Source organism: Echinops telfairi, unplaced genomic scaffold, assembly GCF_000313985.2.
Source record: "Echinops telfairi isolate 266 unplaced genomic scaffold, ASM31398v2 ScPeMD7_7458;HRSCAF=8496, whole genome shotgun sequence".
Lineage (NCBI taxonomy): Eukaryota > Metazoa > Chordata > Mammalia > Afrosoricida > Tenrecidae > Echinops > Echinops telfairi.
Genome location: NW_022111358.1, coordinates 26,907,490 through 26,920,170, shown reverse-complemented (window position 1 = coordinate 26,920,170; position 12,681 = coordinate 26,907,490). Strand labels below are relative to the sequence as shown.

The 12,681-nt window shown below is 37.6% G+C and overlaps 1 protein-coding gene and 1 long non-coding RNA gene across 3 annotated transcripts in view; one reads left to right on the top strand and one right to left on the bottom strand.

The window, feature by feature from the left end:
* Positions 1-1,684: 1,684 nt before the first annotated feature.
* On the bottom strand, positions 1,685-5,916 carry LOC123522746. The gene is made up of 2 exons (XR_006680966.1): positions 5,469-5,916; positions 1,685-2,079 (listed from the first exon to the last, which is right to left on the bottom strand). It is a non-coding gene; the product is annotated as an uncharacterized LOC123522746 (long non-coding RNA).
* A 242-nt stretch (positions 5,917-6,158) lies between these two features.
* The window catches only part of FBXO47 (F-box protein 47), a 32,092-nt gene continuing 25,569 nt past the window's right edge, over positions 6,159-12,681 (top strand). Inside the window, exons 1-3 of one of the 2 annotated variants that reach the window (XM_045299957.1) lie at positions 6,159-6,186; positions 9,007-9,210; positions 9,583-9,753. In XM_045299957.1, coding sequence (XP_045155892.1) covers positions 9,012-9,210; positions 9,583-9,753 — 370 coding nt within the window. In that variant the 5' untranslated portion in view covers positions 6,159-6,186; positions 9,007-9,011. Of the gene's footprint in view, positions 6,244-9,006; positions 9,211-9,582; positions 9,754-12,681 lie in introns of both variants that reach the window. The other variant, XM_045299958.1, reaches the window with a different exon arrangement.

Genomic DNA, 12,681 nt, shown 5'->3' with positions numbered 1-12,681 from the left:
ATGCCAATTTAATAGAAGAAAGTATTCTTGCATTGAGTGATCTATGTGCCTACATTTATAGGTTTAGCAAAAGGACATCAGGCCTCCATTCAAGTACTTTATTATTTTTGCTAGTGGTTTTTATAATTCTGTTTCCTCTGCCTGGTTTTTCAAAAATACAGGTATACCTTGCTTTATTGAGCTTTGCTTTATTGCTCTTCACAGATGCTACCTTTCTCAAAAATGGAAAGTTTTGCAGCAATCCTACATCAAGCAAGTCTGTCAGCACCATTTTCCCATTAGTATGTGCTCACTCATGTCTCTGTCAGTTTGATAACTCACACAATATTGCAAGCTTTTTGTTTTTTGCACACTTAATAGACTACCATATAGAGTAACATTTTTTTTTAGAGTAACTTTTATGTGTGCTGGGAAACCCCAAAAATTGTATGACTTTCTTTGGTGATATTCCCTTTACTGTGGCATCTGGAACTGAAGCTGTACTCTCCCTGAAGAATGCCTGTAGCCATCTTTCCAATAAAATCAAGGAAGACAAGGAAGGAGTCTTGTTGCCCAAATATCAATTGTTGGGCATAACATTTAGTATTTGAAGAAAGATGCACAAGAATATAGGATGAAATCACTAACTTTGTAGGAAGAGAAGGTAACAAGCACACCTGGGGACTAAAATGAAATACTATCAATGGAAGATGAGAAATAGCTTAGAAATAATAGGCTCTAAGAAAGCTAAACTAGAAATTACTTTGTCTAAAGAAGGAAAATAAGAAGGCGGATGTAATTATTATCAATTGTATAAACAACATGAGCAATTGTGTTTCATCTCTACCAAGAACCAAACAGGAAATGTGTTCAGATTGTTGTTAGTTTACTTTAGACATTAGAAAACTACCGATTAAAAGATGACAACAAAATGCACCTGAAATGGAAAATGTGCTTGGTTGGCACAGGGCTGCTGTGGTAGCCTGTGCTCACTCCCCTTAGCACCCAGGAACCGAATCCCTTATTTTCAGCTGGGCACATGACCTCAGAAATAAAGAATGCATTTGCCATGACCGAGTTTGGCCAACATGATGTCAAAAAAAGTGTCCTTGAAGTTTGTCAGGGGAAAAGTTAGGGAGGGAGTCCCGTTTTCCCTTTTCCTTCTTCTGGCTGGGTAAAATGCATATAAAATAGCTTGAGGTCAAGCCATGTCCTTAGACCAGGAGATGAAAGATACAGGTTAAAGATGGGGAGCAACAAGAGAGAGGGAGCCTGGGTTTGGGATGATTGTGACGATGTCCCTAATTGTTTATCTCTTGACTTTGTTTATATAAGAAAAATAAATAAATATATATATATATTTTAAGCTACTGTGATTTGGAGTTTTCTATCCTTAGGAACCTCTCCTAATTCTAAGTGATATATCTTTAAAACCAACCATTAACTCTTCTTAGCAACTTTTTTAAAATGCGAGTTTAGATTGTGTTAAGGTTTGTACGAGCCCCCAATAATTTTTTTTTTAATGCAAGTTTACTAATAAGAATGAAGTTCTTTGGGGAGGATAAGATTTAGCTTATCATAGTTCAAAGGCAGTGTTCTCTATCATCAAAACATTCTGTTTATGCTGATCTGAGATTATACATATTTTTCATATTTTAGGTTTGAGAATTATTTTCACACAGATAGGCATTGCCAAACACTGTAGTTCATGAGCATATGATTTTATTAACTACTTGGAAGGTATGTATCAAGTTCGGTTAGACTTTTCTCTTGATATTTGCCTCTTGGCATCTCATTACATTACAAATGAATCGTTTCCAATAGGCGGAGAAGTGGAAACTCCACAATTGCATAGTTAGTGGCAATTGAATTTTTAAAAATTGTGTTGTGTTAGGCTGGGTCTTCTAGTGAAGCAAAACCAGTGAGTTTATACATGTATATACACAGAAAGATTTATCTAAATTAAGTGGTTTACTCAGTTGCAGAGGCCTGGGAGTTCCAAGTCCTGGGGTCAGATGTCAGGCTGGAGGTGTCTCCTGTCTCACATGGCTGCAGGGGTTGAAGAACCCAAGATTGACAGGGCAGACAGCAGGCTGGTCGCTGCAGAGGCAAATTAATCCATGATCAGAAGGTAATGCAGCAAGATCAGGAGGCCACTGGCTCAAGACCAAAGGACCAGAGGGTAGATAATGAGCCAGATGCAGGATCCACATCCAGCAAAAGCAAGCCAGATTTCCCAGCGTATCCACGTATAAGGGAGCTTCAAAATGTGCGTGGGAAACTTCCATTGTCTTTTAGTTCCATTTTCCATGCTAGTCAAACATTGGGAAAATCTAATGATGCAAACAAATGTGTGTGATATATCTTTATAGTGGAATACTACGTAACCAGTAAAAATAACCATATGAATCTATATTTATTGCCCAGGAAAGATTTTGTCTGGAAAGAAATGTTCTAAAATGTTATTAATCTACCTTTGGGCAGAAAGATTAGACTGTTTGGGGGGCAGGCATTGGGGGGGGGGCTCATGCGTATTTATTTACTGTACTTATCCAACAGTCAAAGAACCCTAATGGATCAATGGGTTAAGCAGTGGGCTGTTGACTGCAAAGTCAGCAGTTCAAACTCACTAGCTGGTCTTCTGGAGAAAGATGAGGCTGTCTGATCCCAAAAGATTTACCGTACCTGAAGTCCTAAGGAGTGGCTCTACTCTGTTCTACAGGGTGTCTCTAAGCCAGAATCAACTCAACTGCAGTGAGTGGTTTGGGTTGGTTATCTAGCAGTTAACACTGTCTGGCAGAAAATAGGCATGGCTCAAATAATCAATGAATGAATGAATGAATAAAGGCAGGAGAAATAGACTCCAGAGAATACTGAGAGGGGGAGATTTAGATGTGGTTGGCATGGCAAAGTCACACTATGTTCATAAAAAATAAAAATGACAAGGTGGACCTACAGAAGCACTTCCATGTAAATGGGAATCCCAAACCCAATAGACACCTTGCTGAGCTAAGCAGCACCCAACACAGTGTACCTGTCTTAGGGTACAAAGGAGACCCCCAAATCTCAAATATATTTTAAGAAGAATGTTATTAAGTCTTAATCAGGGCAAAGATAAAAGCAGACACATCATCTGGATGAGGAACATCATCAGCATGAAGTTATAATCTCATCCAAAGATTTATGCTAGACAGAAGAGTTTACAAGATTGATTCAGGGCCCTCCAAATAAAGCAGTCAGGTTATGACTCATGACCCTGCAGCCCTAGCACCCCCATTTCTATTTAGGTCATACCCTAAGGAGCACTGGTAGCACAGTGGTTATACGTTGTGCTGCTGACCCCAAGGTCAGCCACTCCTCCTATAGAGTCACTATGAGTGTGAATCAACTGGATCACAGTGGGTTTGAGTTTTGGAGACAATTTTAAGCAGACGGACTAAATGACCTGATATACATCATTAAAAGCGTGTCTGGCTTTTATGTGGACAATTCAGTAGGATCTGTTAGGACATTACTTCAAGGACCCAGCTGGTAGCTAGGATGAGATGAATTTGAGATATATTTTGGGGACAGAAGTAACTGAATTTACTGATGGGTTGGCCACTTCTCTCCTTGGACTGGTTAGGGGAGTGACAGTGATCAACTCTCTAATCCAGTCAGCCTGAGGGAAAGGCCATTCACACTGCTAGTAAAACAGAAAGAATCCAATGGAGGTTGAATTTATGTGAAGACTCATTTTGGGCTTTCACTGTAAACCCTAGCCGTATGAAAGCTTGGTGCTCAGAAATGAGGCTCTAATACAGACCATTCCCCATTCTTAAAGCACAATTTTCAGAATCCTCTAACTCTGTCCTCTCCAGTTTTTCTGTTTCGTTTTGTTTGCTTTCCATTTACTTCACTAGACTCTCCTTTTCAACTTCTTTTGAGAACTCAGCACCTCTTCCCCCTCTCTGAATGTCAATATTCTTCTAATGCTCAAAATTCTCCAAAATATGCCTCCAGCCTGGAGCTTTCTCTCCAAGCTCCAGGTTTATAAATAAAACTGCTTCCTTGACACTTCCACTGGATGTTTCATGAGCATTTCAAACTTCAGAAATGAAACTCTTGATTTCTTGTTTGAAAAACTCCTGTCCTCAGTAAAAACAAAATGCTGAAATAATCATTATCTCCTTTCTTTCTCTACTCCTTACCCCACATCTAACCCATCAGTAAATTTAGTTACTTCTATCCCTGAAATATATCTCAAACTCGTCTCTCCCCAGCCCCCACCTGGGTCCTATAGTAACTGCCAAACAGATCCTACTGAATTCTTCCCCACACAAAAGCCAGACACTTTTTTAATGATGTAAATCAGATCATAACACTGCCCTCTTAAAATTCTTCAGTCATCTCCCACAGTCCTTGAACAAAATTGAAACTTCTCACTTTTCTGGATCCTTGTATTCTTTTATTTAATTTAATTTATTTTTTATTTATTTTGTTTGTTTGTTTTTTATTTTTGATCCTTGTATTCTTTAAGGCATTCTTGGCCTACTACCTAGTAGCTGAGGCCCTGTCTCTAAAAATGTTTTAGACTGAGGAGAAAAAGAATTGGCTCCCCCAAATTGCAAATTGAAATTTCAATCCAACCTTTCTGTAGTAATCTACATGTTTTATTTGAATGTGGGATGTGGGTGGATATCCATTTGCTGGCTATAATATGGAGTGGGTCCCCCAAAGCCGGAGTGTATAGGATCGATAAGGGTTCCACTCTGTGCCTACCTCTTCCTGTTTCCAGCTGCTTACTCACAAACTCAGTCAGCCAGTCTTGCAAATTCCAAAATCTTTCCTTCCTCCAAGGCCTTTGCTCTTGCTGTTCCCTCCCTCCCCTCCCCACCCAATCCCACTCCTTTCCTGGCTGGCTCTTTCTTCCTTAGTTCTCAAGGTCCACTAAAGTAGCCCCCACCCCATCCTACCATCACCCCCTGTGTTCACTGCCTTCCTCCCTATCACTGCGCCCAACCTGTAGTTATTTTATTTTGGTTTATTCTATCACACCACACCCCCCTTTAAGCTAGTAATAAGGTCCATTAAAGCGGGAAACGTGTCCTTTTCTCTGCAGTATCCTTAGGATCTACTCCATTGCCCAATACAAACTGAACTCCAATAAATCGTTACGGAGTGAATGGGTAAATGAATAAAAACTTCATCTTCAAGAGAGGGGGTTGGCATGTGGTTGGCATGGCAAAGTCACACTATGTTCATAAAAAATAAAAATGACAAGGTGGACCTACAGAAGCACTTCCATGTAAATGGGAATCCCAAACCCAACAGACACCTTGCTGAGGGCCAAGCTGGACAGACTGGCCTTGGACTCCTTGAGAAGGTGATGGGCACTTGTCTTCTTTTGATTTTAGGCACTCAGATCACGTTTCAAACGAAATGCTTGGGGTTTTATCCCCCCAAGCCCTACACCCAGAGAAGTTCTGATACCAGCTCTCATAACTTACCCCACTGGCATGAGGCTGACAACCACTAGGCACAGCTGACTGCTGACTGTGTTGTTGTTGTTGTTGGGCGCCATCAGGGTGGCTCTGACTCAGTCACCCTGTGGACGGCAGAATGAATCACTGCCCGGGGCTGACCCGTCCGCACAGAGGTCATGTGTAAGCCCACTGTCGCAACCACTGTGTCATTTCATCTTGTCCTTTTCGCCGCCCTTCGACGTTACCAAGCACGTTGTCGCTCCTGGCGACATGTCCAAGTACGTGGGGCAAGTCTCACTAGAGGGCAGCTCAGGGAGCGGCTGGTGGTTTCGAACTCCTGACCTCGTGGGTAGCAGCCCCACACACAACCACTACGCCCCGCAGCGCGACCCTTTACGGCGTCTGCAGCGTCCCCTCCCCCAGACTCTAAAGTTCTAGCTCCTTCTGGTCTTCAAGTTAGAGCAAAAGGCCTCGGTCCCGGGGCGCCGACGGAGGGGCGGAGGCTGCGCGCCGTCCCGCGGGAGGCGTGGTCTCCTGCCCGCTGGGGCTTCTGGGAGCGTCCGCGTTATTCGAGAAACAGGGGGCGCGATGTGACGCCGGGTCGTTTCATATTCATGAGTGGGCGTGGTTGTGCCCGCGGGGGCTCCTGGGAGGGTTCTAAGCCCGTCCTGCGGCCCCGGGGACGCCGGTGAAGTGGCTACGCAGCTCCCGCGCGACCGCCGCCCGGTCCCCCCTCTTTCCGGTGGGAAAATCTTGAGGAGAAAAACATTTTTTTTAAACATTGAGACGTTTGAGGATGGTGAGGGCAAAACGACTAAATTTCATTTCTTTAACCGGAAAACTCAAAACGTGTGGTAAAATGTGGGGGGAAATTACTTTTTGGGCCCCCCCCCTAGTCTTTTCTTGAGGTGCTCGTTCCATCGTATGTGCCCTGAAGGGGCTCAAAATGGCATCATAATGTAGTTTGAGCCTACTAGTGACCAGTTTCTCTGTGGAGATGGTTTCGGATTATAACCTAGCAGATGCGATGGGTCCGTGGGATGTACAAATAAATCCGCAAAAGTCCCGGTGGGATTCCACTTGACGTTTTTTTACTCTGGGGAAAGAAGAAAAGATGTTCCTTCGCTGGGGTCCCCAACATAACCGAAGACCAAGGAAGGGACGGGGCGTTAAAACCGCATCCTCATTTTGGATTAAAATCCCTTCCTCTGGATTGGATGAGAGAAAGAATGTAGGAATACACCTTCAGGGTTTTCAGAAAAGCCAGCGCTTTCCTCCCAACATGTTCAGCTCTGAGCATGGGGAAAAAAGTTTAAGTTATGAGGAGCCATCAGTTGTAAAGAATTTAAGCATACCCTCCCCCCCTTTTTCTAACCCTCCTAAAGGGTTAAAAAGTAGATGAACTTAAGCGACTGCCTCTGAAGTTGTCCAGGTATCAGTGCCTCTGGAGACACAGGCCCTATTGAGGAAACAGATCAAATTGTGGATCAGATTCGAATTTTATTATCAGGAAAATGCTTTGAAACACATTCTGTGAAAAATTGAAAGCAGCCTATGGCTTAAGTAAATTAAGATTCTTCCATTTGGCTAACTGACACAGCCATTAAATATTTATATACTTAAAGATGGCATATTTATTGTCATAGAAAGAGATTATAATATAGTAGTGCTTGAAATAAAGCAAATTACCAAAATAGTATGAGTAGTGTGACAACATTTTTGTATAACAATAGGAATTTTTACACATTTAAAATTCAGAAAGGGTATAAACAAGTGTTTATAAATGAATTTAAGTTTCTATTAAAATTTTTTCTTTCTATTTAGCTATACATCATAAAATTTTCAACAATAAGATGTTATTTGTGAAATTTTAATGATGATTTAAAAATGTCTACTAATTAAACGTTCATTGAATGCTGAAGCAAAGCATTGTGGTGTCATTTCCTTTCACATAATGCCTCTTACTAAGCACAAAATTTGTGTCATATTTTAAAATATATAACTATTATTGGTATAAGTTGCTATGTAACCTTTTAAGCTGAATAAGTAACAAAATAATTTTAACAATTTTGTGCCCAAAGGGAAAAATGTATTTTGGTCAGCTATATTTGTAATTCTTTGATGTATTGTTGTTTTTCTTTTAATTAAATACTTTTATTAAGGGTTCTTACATCTATTATCACAATCCACACAATCATCCATTGTGTCCAGCACATTTGGACACATGCTGCCATCATTTTCAAAGCATTTTCTTTCTTCTTGGGCCCTTGATAGCAGCTCCTCATTTTCCCTCCTTCCTCCCTTGGATGTGTTTTAATGTCTTGCTTATTACTTCAGAAACAAGGAGTTGCACATACATCCATATGTATAATGCATATACATGTACATATGTACAATGCATATACATGTGCATATGTCTATAGATATACACCAAAGACAGTGTTTTTTTAATTGGAACAATGAAGTGAATTGAGGTCATTGTGTGTGATACATAATGTATTTTTTAAATCATTTTATTGGGGGCTCATATAACTCTTATTACAATCCATACATACATCAATTGTGTCAAGCACATTTGTGCATTCGTTGCCCTCATCATTCTCAAAATATTTGCTCTCCACTTAAACCCTTGGTGGTGCATAATATATTTTTAAGAATTAGTGTCTAGTATAAGTTAATACTCTAATTTTAATAAATTCCTTTAGCAAATGTTCATCTTTGATATCAAGTGATACAGGCCTTTCCTAAGATTTAACTAATATATTAATACAAAGTAGAACTGAAAGTAGACTGTTACTATACATTTACTTATTGTAGTTTTAGTAATTTTACTGCCTATTTATGGTAGAGTACATAATTGGCAATAGCAAAGCGACCTACTTAAGCTATTAAACTAAGCAAAAACCAAACCCACTGCCATTGAATGATTCTAACTCATGGCAACACTATATAGGATTTTTGAGACTCTAAATCTTTATGGGACCAAACAGCCTCACTTTTCTTCCTGAAGCAGCTGATGGGTTTGAAGTTAGCAGACTGATATTCACAGGACCATCTGTAAATTTAAAGTCTTTCAAAATTTAATTTTATTGTTTCTCATAACAGATCTACTCAGGTTTAATAGAAAGACTATTACTACAAAATTTTAAAGTACATTAATACATGAATTTTTTAGATAAGGGTTAAAAAACATTAACTGATTAATAGTGAATGTTCTTTATATTATATTGATTTTTGTGTTATATCTTTGACCTTTTTCTATTTTGCATATTTCTTTTCTCAGACTATACCTTATCCACATATAACATGCCTCATGTTTCTTATTCTGTCCAGAGCATTTTAAAGTGATAAAAATTTTTGAGGTTTTAAAAATGATCCATAGCTGAATAAATAGACTCTACTGTTAGAAAATGACATATATTGGACATCATATTAAAACTTATAAATATGGAGAGACAGCTATTGCCCATTCACATAGCAACTTCATTATACAACAAATCTTCATTGCTTTAATGTCCTTCCTTCTATTTTGTGTGTGCATGTGTGCTGTTTTTCTAACCAGGAGAAATGGATGAGATAAGAAGAAAGATGACATCCAGAATAAACACCAGCTTCACCTTGATCCCCAGCCAGAAATATAGACGAAGTAGTCGTCAATTCAGCTATCTTTCCAAAGCCTTTGACTCCAATTCTCACTTATCAACCCTTGGATATTTCAAAGCCTTACCACTGGAAATATTTCAAATAATCTTAAGATATCTGTCAGGTGAGGTTTGAAGACTATCTTAGTAGGCTACTGAAGACACTGTAATATTTGTCATATTTGGCCCTGATAAACTGTTGATAAAGCTCACATTACATTTCTTTTCTAATGTTTCAGTGTTGTAAGCTAAAGGTACAGTGAGAAGAAAGTATGATACTTTTAAACTCTTTTAAAACCATGCTTCTAATTGCAATAGTACGGCAACTTAATTATTACATTTACCATGTTTCTAATTCATTGGAAACTGGGTTTGAAATAAATCTTTTTCTCTTTTTCCCCTACTAGGCTTATTATTTTTCTATTATTATTTATGGGTTTACTTATAAATTAATAGACAGTACTAATTGTGATGTTCTATTTCCACCCCTCTGGTAGTGAAAGATATCAGCATGCTAAGCATGGTGTCTAAAACTGTCAGCCAATACATTATTAATTATATCTCAAGCTCATCAGGAAGCAAAAGATTTTTACTGCAAGACTTCCATAAACTTGAGCTGTCTGACAGAAGCCAAGACTCTGCTATACTGGAACACTACAAATCTCTAGGTAATTTATATAATGAGAATTGCAAGTAAAGAACTGTGTTTAATTATGGGGATTATATCATACAATTCTGTAATATCAGTGGGAAATGACATATTTCCTAAAATATGACTATTTCTCTGGTGCGTTTAATCTTTCCAATGTGAGAACTTCCTCTTAGCAACAGTCTCTTGTATTTATCTTGAAAGATGACAGGATATACTTAAATGTAAAGTGTCAGTCTTTGTGATTTCGTGTGAATTCACTGTCACCTATGTTTCTTCTCTTAGGTGGCTTAACAGTTTAAGAAATTGATGTGTTTTCTTTTGAGTCATTTCTGTGGATCTAGTGAGTTTATTTCTCTACCTCCTTTTCTTTTCAATCATAATCTGGACCTTAAAAAATAAGAGAAATATAAACACATTATCGTGGAAGATCACTTATTCTCTTCTCAGAATATAAGGTTTCCTTATTTTTAAAGCACTGAACATTCACTAAGAGATCGTTATGCTATAATTAAATTGACATTATCAAAGAAAGTTCTATATAATCTTTCTCCTGTTGTTTATAGTCAGTTTTATCTTTTACCTCATTCATTGATTTCCTTCTCACTTACAGTGTGAAAATAAATTTCTAACTTTGACTTAACTAATGACACTAATTTAATTATAAAACCATTTTTCAAGTAACCCAGGCACAACAATAAAACCAAACATCAAGGTGATGTTGAGATTTAAATAAAAGCATAGTAGTAAGCCAAGTGAATAGTGTCTTTTTAAGGGTGCCTAGCTTCAAGATAATAAACTATGTAGATGTATATGTACATCAAACTATATTTGACAAGTATGTTTAATAAGACAAAATGAAAAGTGTGATATCTGATTAGCAGCATTGGTTTCAGTATTTATGCTTAGGCTTGGTGTAAAGCCTGTGAAGAATATGGCAATTACGTTTTACTACTTCTATTGTGTCTTGTTGTCAAACACTGCTAGTTGTAGGGAAATTTTCCTTTGGTTTTAATCTGCAAGGATAAACTGGTGATATTTTTCTGTATGAGCAAGTCTTAATTGCATAAACAAAATAGAGCATTAAGACAATTATGTGGATAATTCAGTGAGAATTACAAATTGCAAATATATTGACCTTAATAGCTAGATTTTAAAATATTTTATTCATGCAATGACTTCACCCTTCCATTTAATTTTGATGTGGACATCTGGTTTATTATTGATTATTCAGGTAAATGTTTGCTGTACCTACCATTTTCTCATGTTGCCATTCGTGTCAGATCTGCTCCTTTTCAGACAATAAAATAACATTTTTCAGAACCCTGCTCATTGAAGATTATAAATTTTAATTTGCTTCTTTATATAAAGCAGAGCAGATGGCCAATGTAGAGAGAACATTACATCTAACTCTATTTTTGTGGAGAAGAAATTAGCAAAGTTGGTCTGTAAAGGGTATAGGAGAACACCTGTGTTTAAAAAAGATACGTCACCCTGTCTTGGTGTTTATGGCAAGCTGTAACCCTTAAAAATAGGAGTTGTACATTAGAAATGATAACCAAAATGTAATTACAGCTTACAACCTCCCTCCCCCCCCCCACCCATGATGATACGACTTGAATCTGGCTGGCAAACTATGAAAGGAAAGGAACACAACAGCCTAAAAATGAAACACTGAAGATGTCTTTTTATCTACAAAAATAAGGATTCATATTTAAAATTCAAATCTGGTTATGTGTTATCCCAACAACAATTTCTAAAAATAAATGAGATTCTCACAGATTCTACAGAATTATACAAAGTAATATATTATGTAAAATGCAGAAAGATGAAAACTAAAATAAGTCATAATATTCATATATTTTACTGCTACATATCTTATTTTTAGTGTAAGGACATTTACTCTTACAGGAATGTTAGCAATGTGTTGCCATTTTAGGAAAATAGACCACTTAAAGTTAGAGAATACAAATCATTCTTTTCCTATCACTGTGGTTCAAGTTACATATCTCACTGGGAAATTGAGAGGATTTTTAAAAATATTTGAACACACAACCCTATACATTCTTAACATGAAAACTCCATAAAAGGGTATTTTTAAAGGAAGAGATAGATACTTAATCTAAATTGGATACTGTCTGTGAATAGAAATGACTTCAACCTTCTGAAATTTTCAGTATTTATGACTTTACATTTTTGTATTTGGCAAAAAAGTAATACAAGACAATCTTTTCTTGCCATATTTTACATTGGCAACATTTAAAAATGTGTTCCTTTATGGACATGACATTAATTTTAAGAGATAGTAGAATCACTTTTCTATGGAATAAATACAGTCAAGGTTCCCCTAGTATATTTTTATGTTTTGTTATTGTATCTTTTTAAATCTAAATGTTTTTTCACATCTGCCCCATAGTATCAAGTACTTTTTTTTTTTTTTTGCAAAGTTTTACCACAATGCCTTTTGGATGAGCATCAGTTACTTGTTAGTTTCCATCAATAACTTTCAACTTTGAGTGGCTTATGTACAACAGAACAAAACACCTCCCAGTCCTGTGCCATTCTCACAACTGTTGTATTTCAATCCATTGTTGCAGCCACTCTGTCAATCAACTTTGTTGATAGTCTTCCTCGCTGTCTCTCACCCTCTACTTTACCAGAGTCACTTAGTGCACATCATATATTATAAAGGCTTTGTACCTTTCCTCCCAAACTTTCCCGTACAAAAACCACATCAACTATTATTCAGCTATAAGGAAAAATTGCATTCGGATACATGCTAAGATGTGGATGAGACTTAAAACAATTTTCTGAAAACAAAACAATTTTCTGAGTCAAACTAGTCAGATACAAAAGGATAAATGTTGTGTGATCCCACTAACATCAGATAATTAGAATAGGTATTTGCATAGATGCAGTGGATTCATAGTTACTGCCTGGAAGGGGA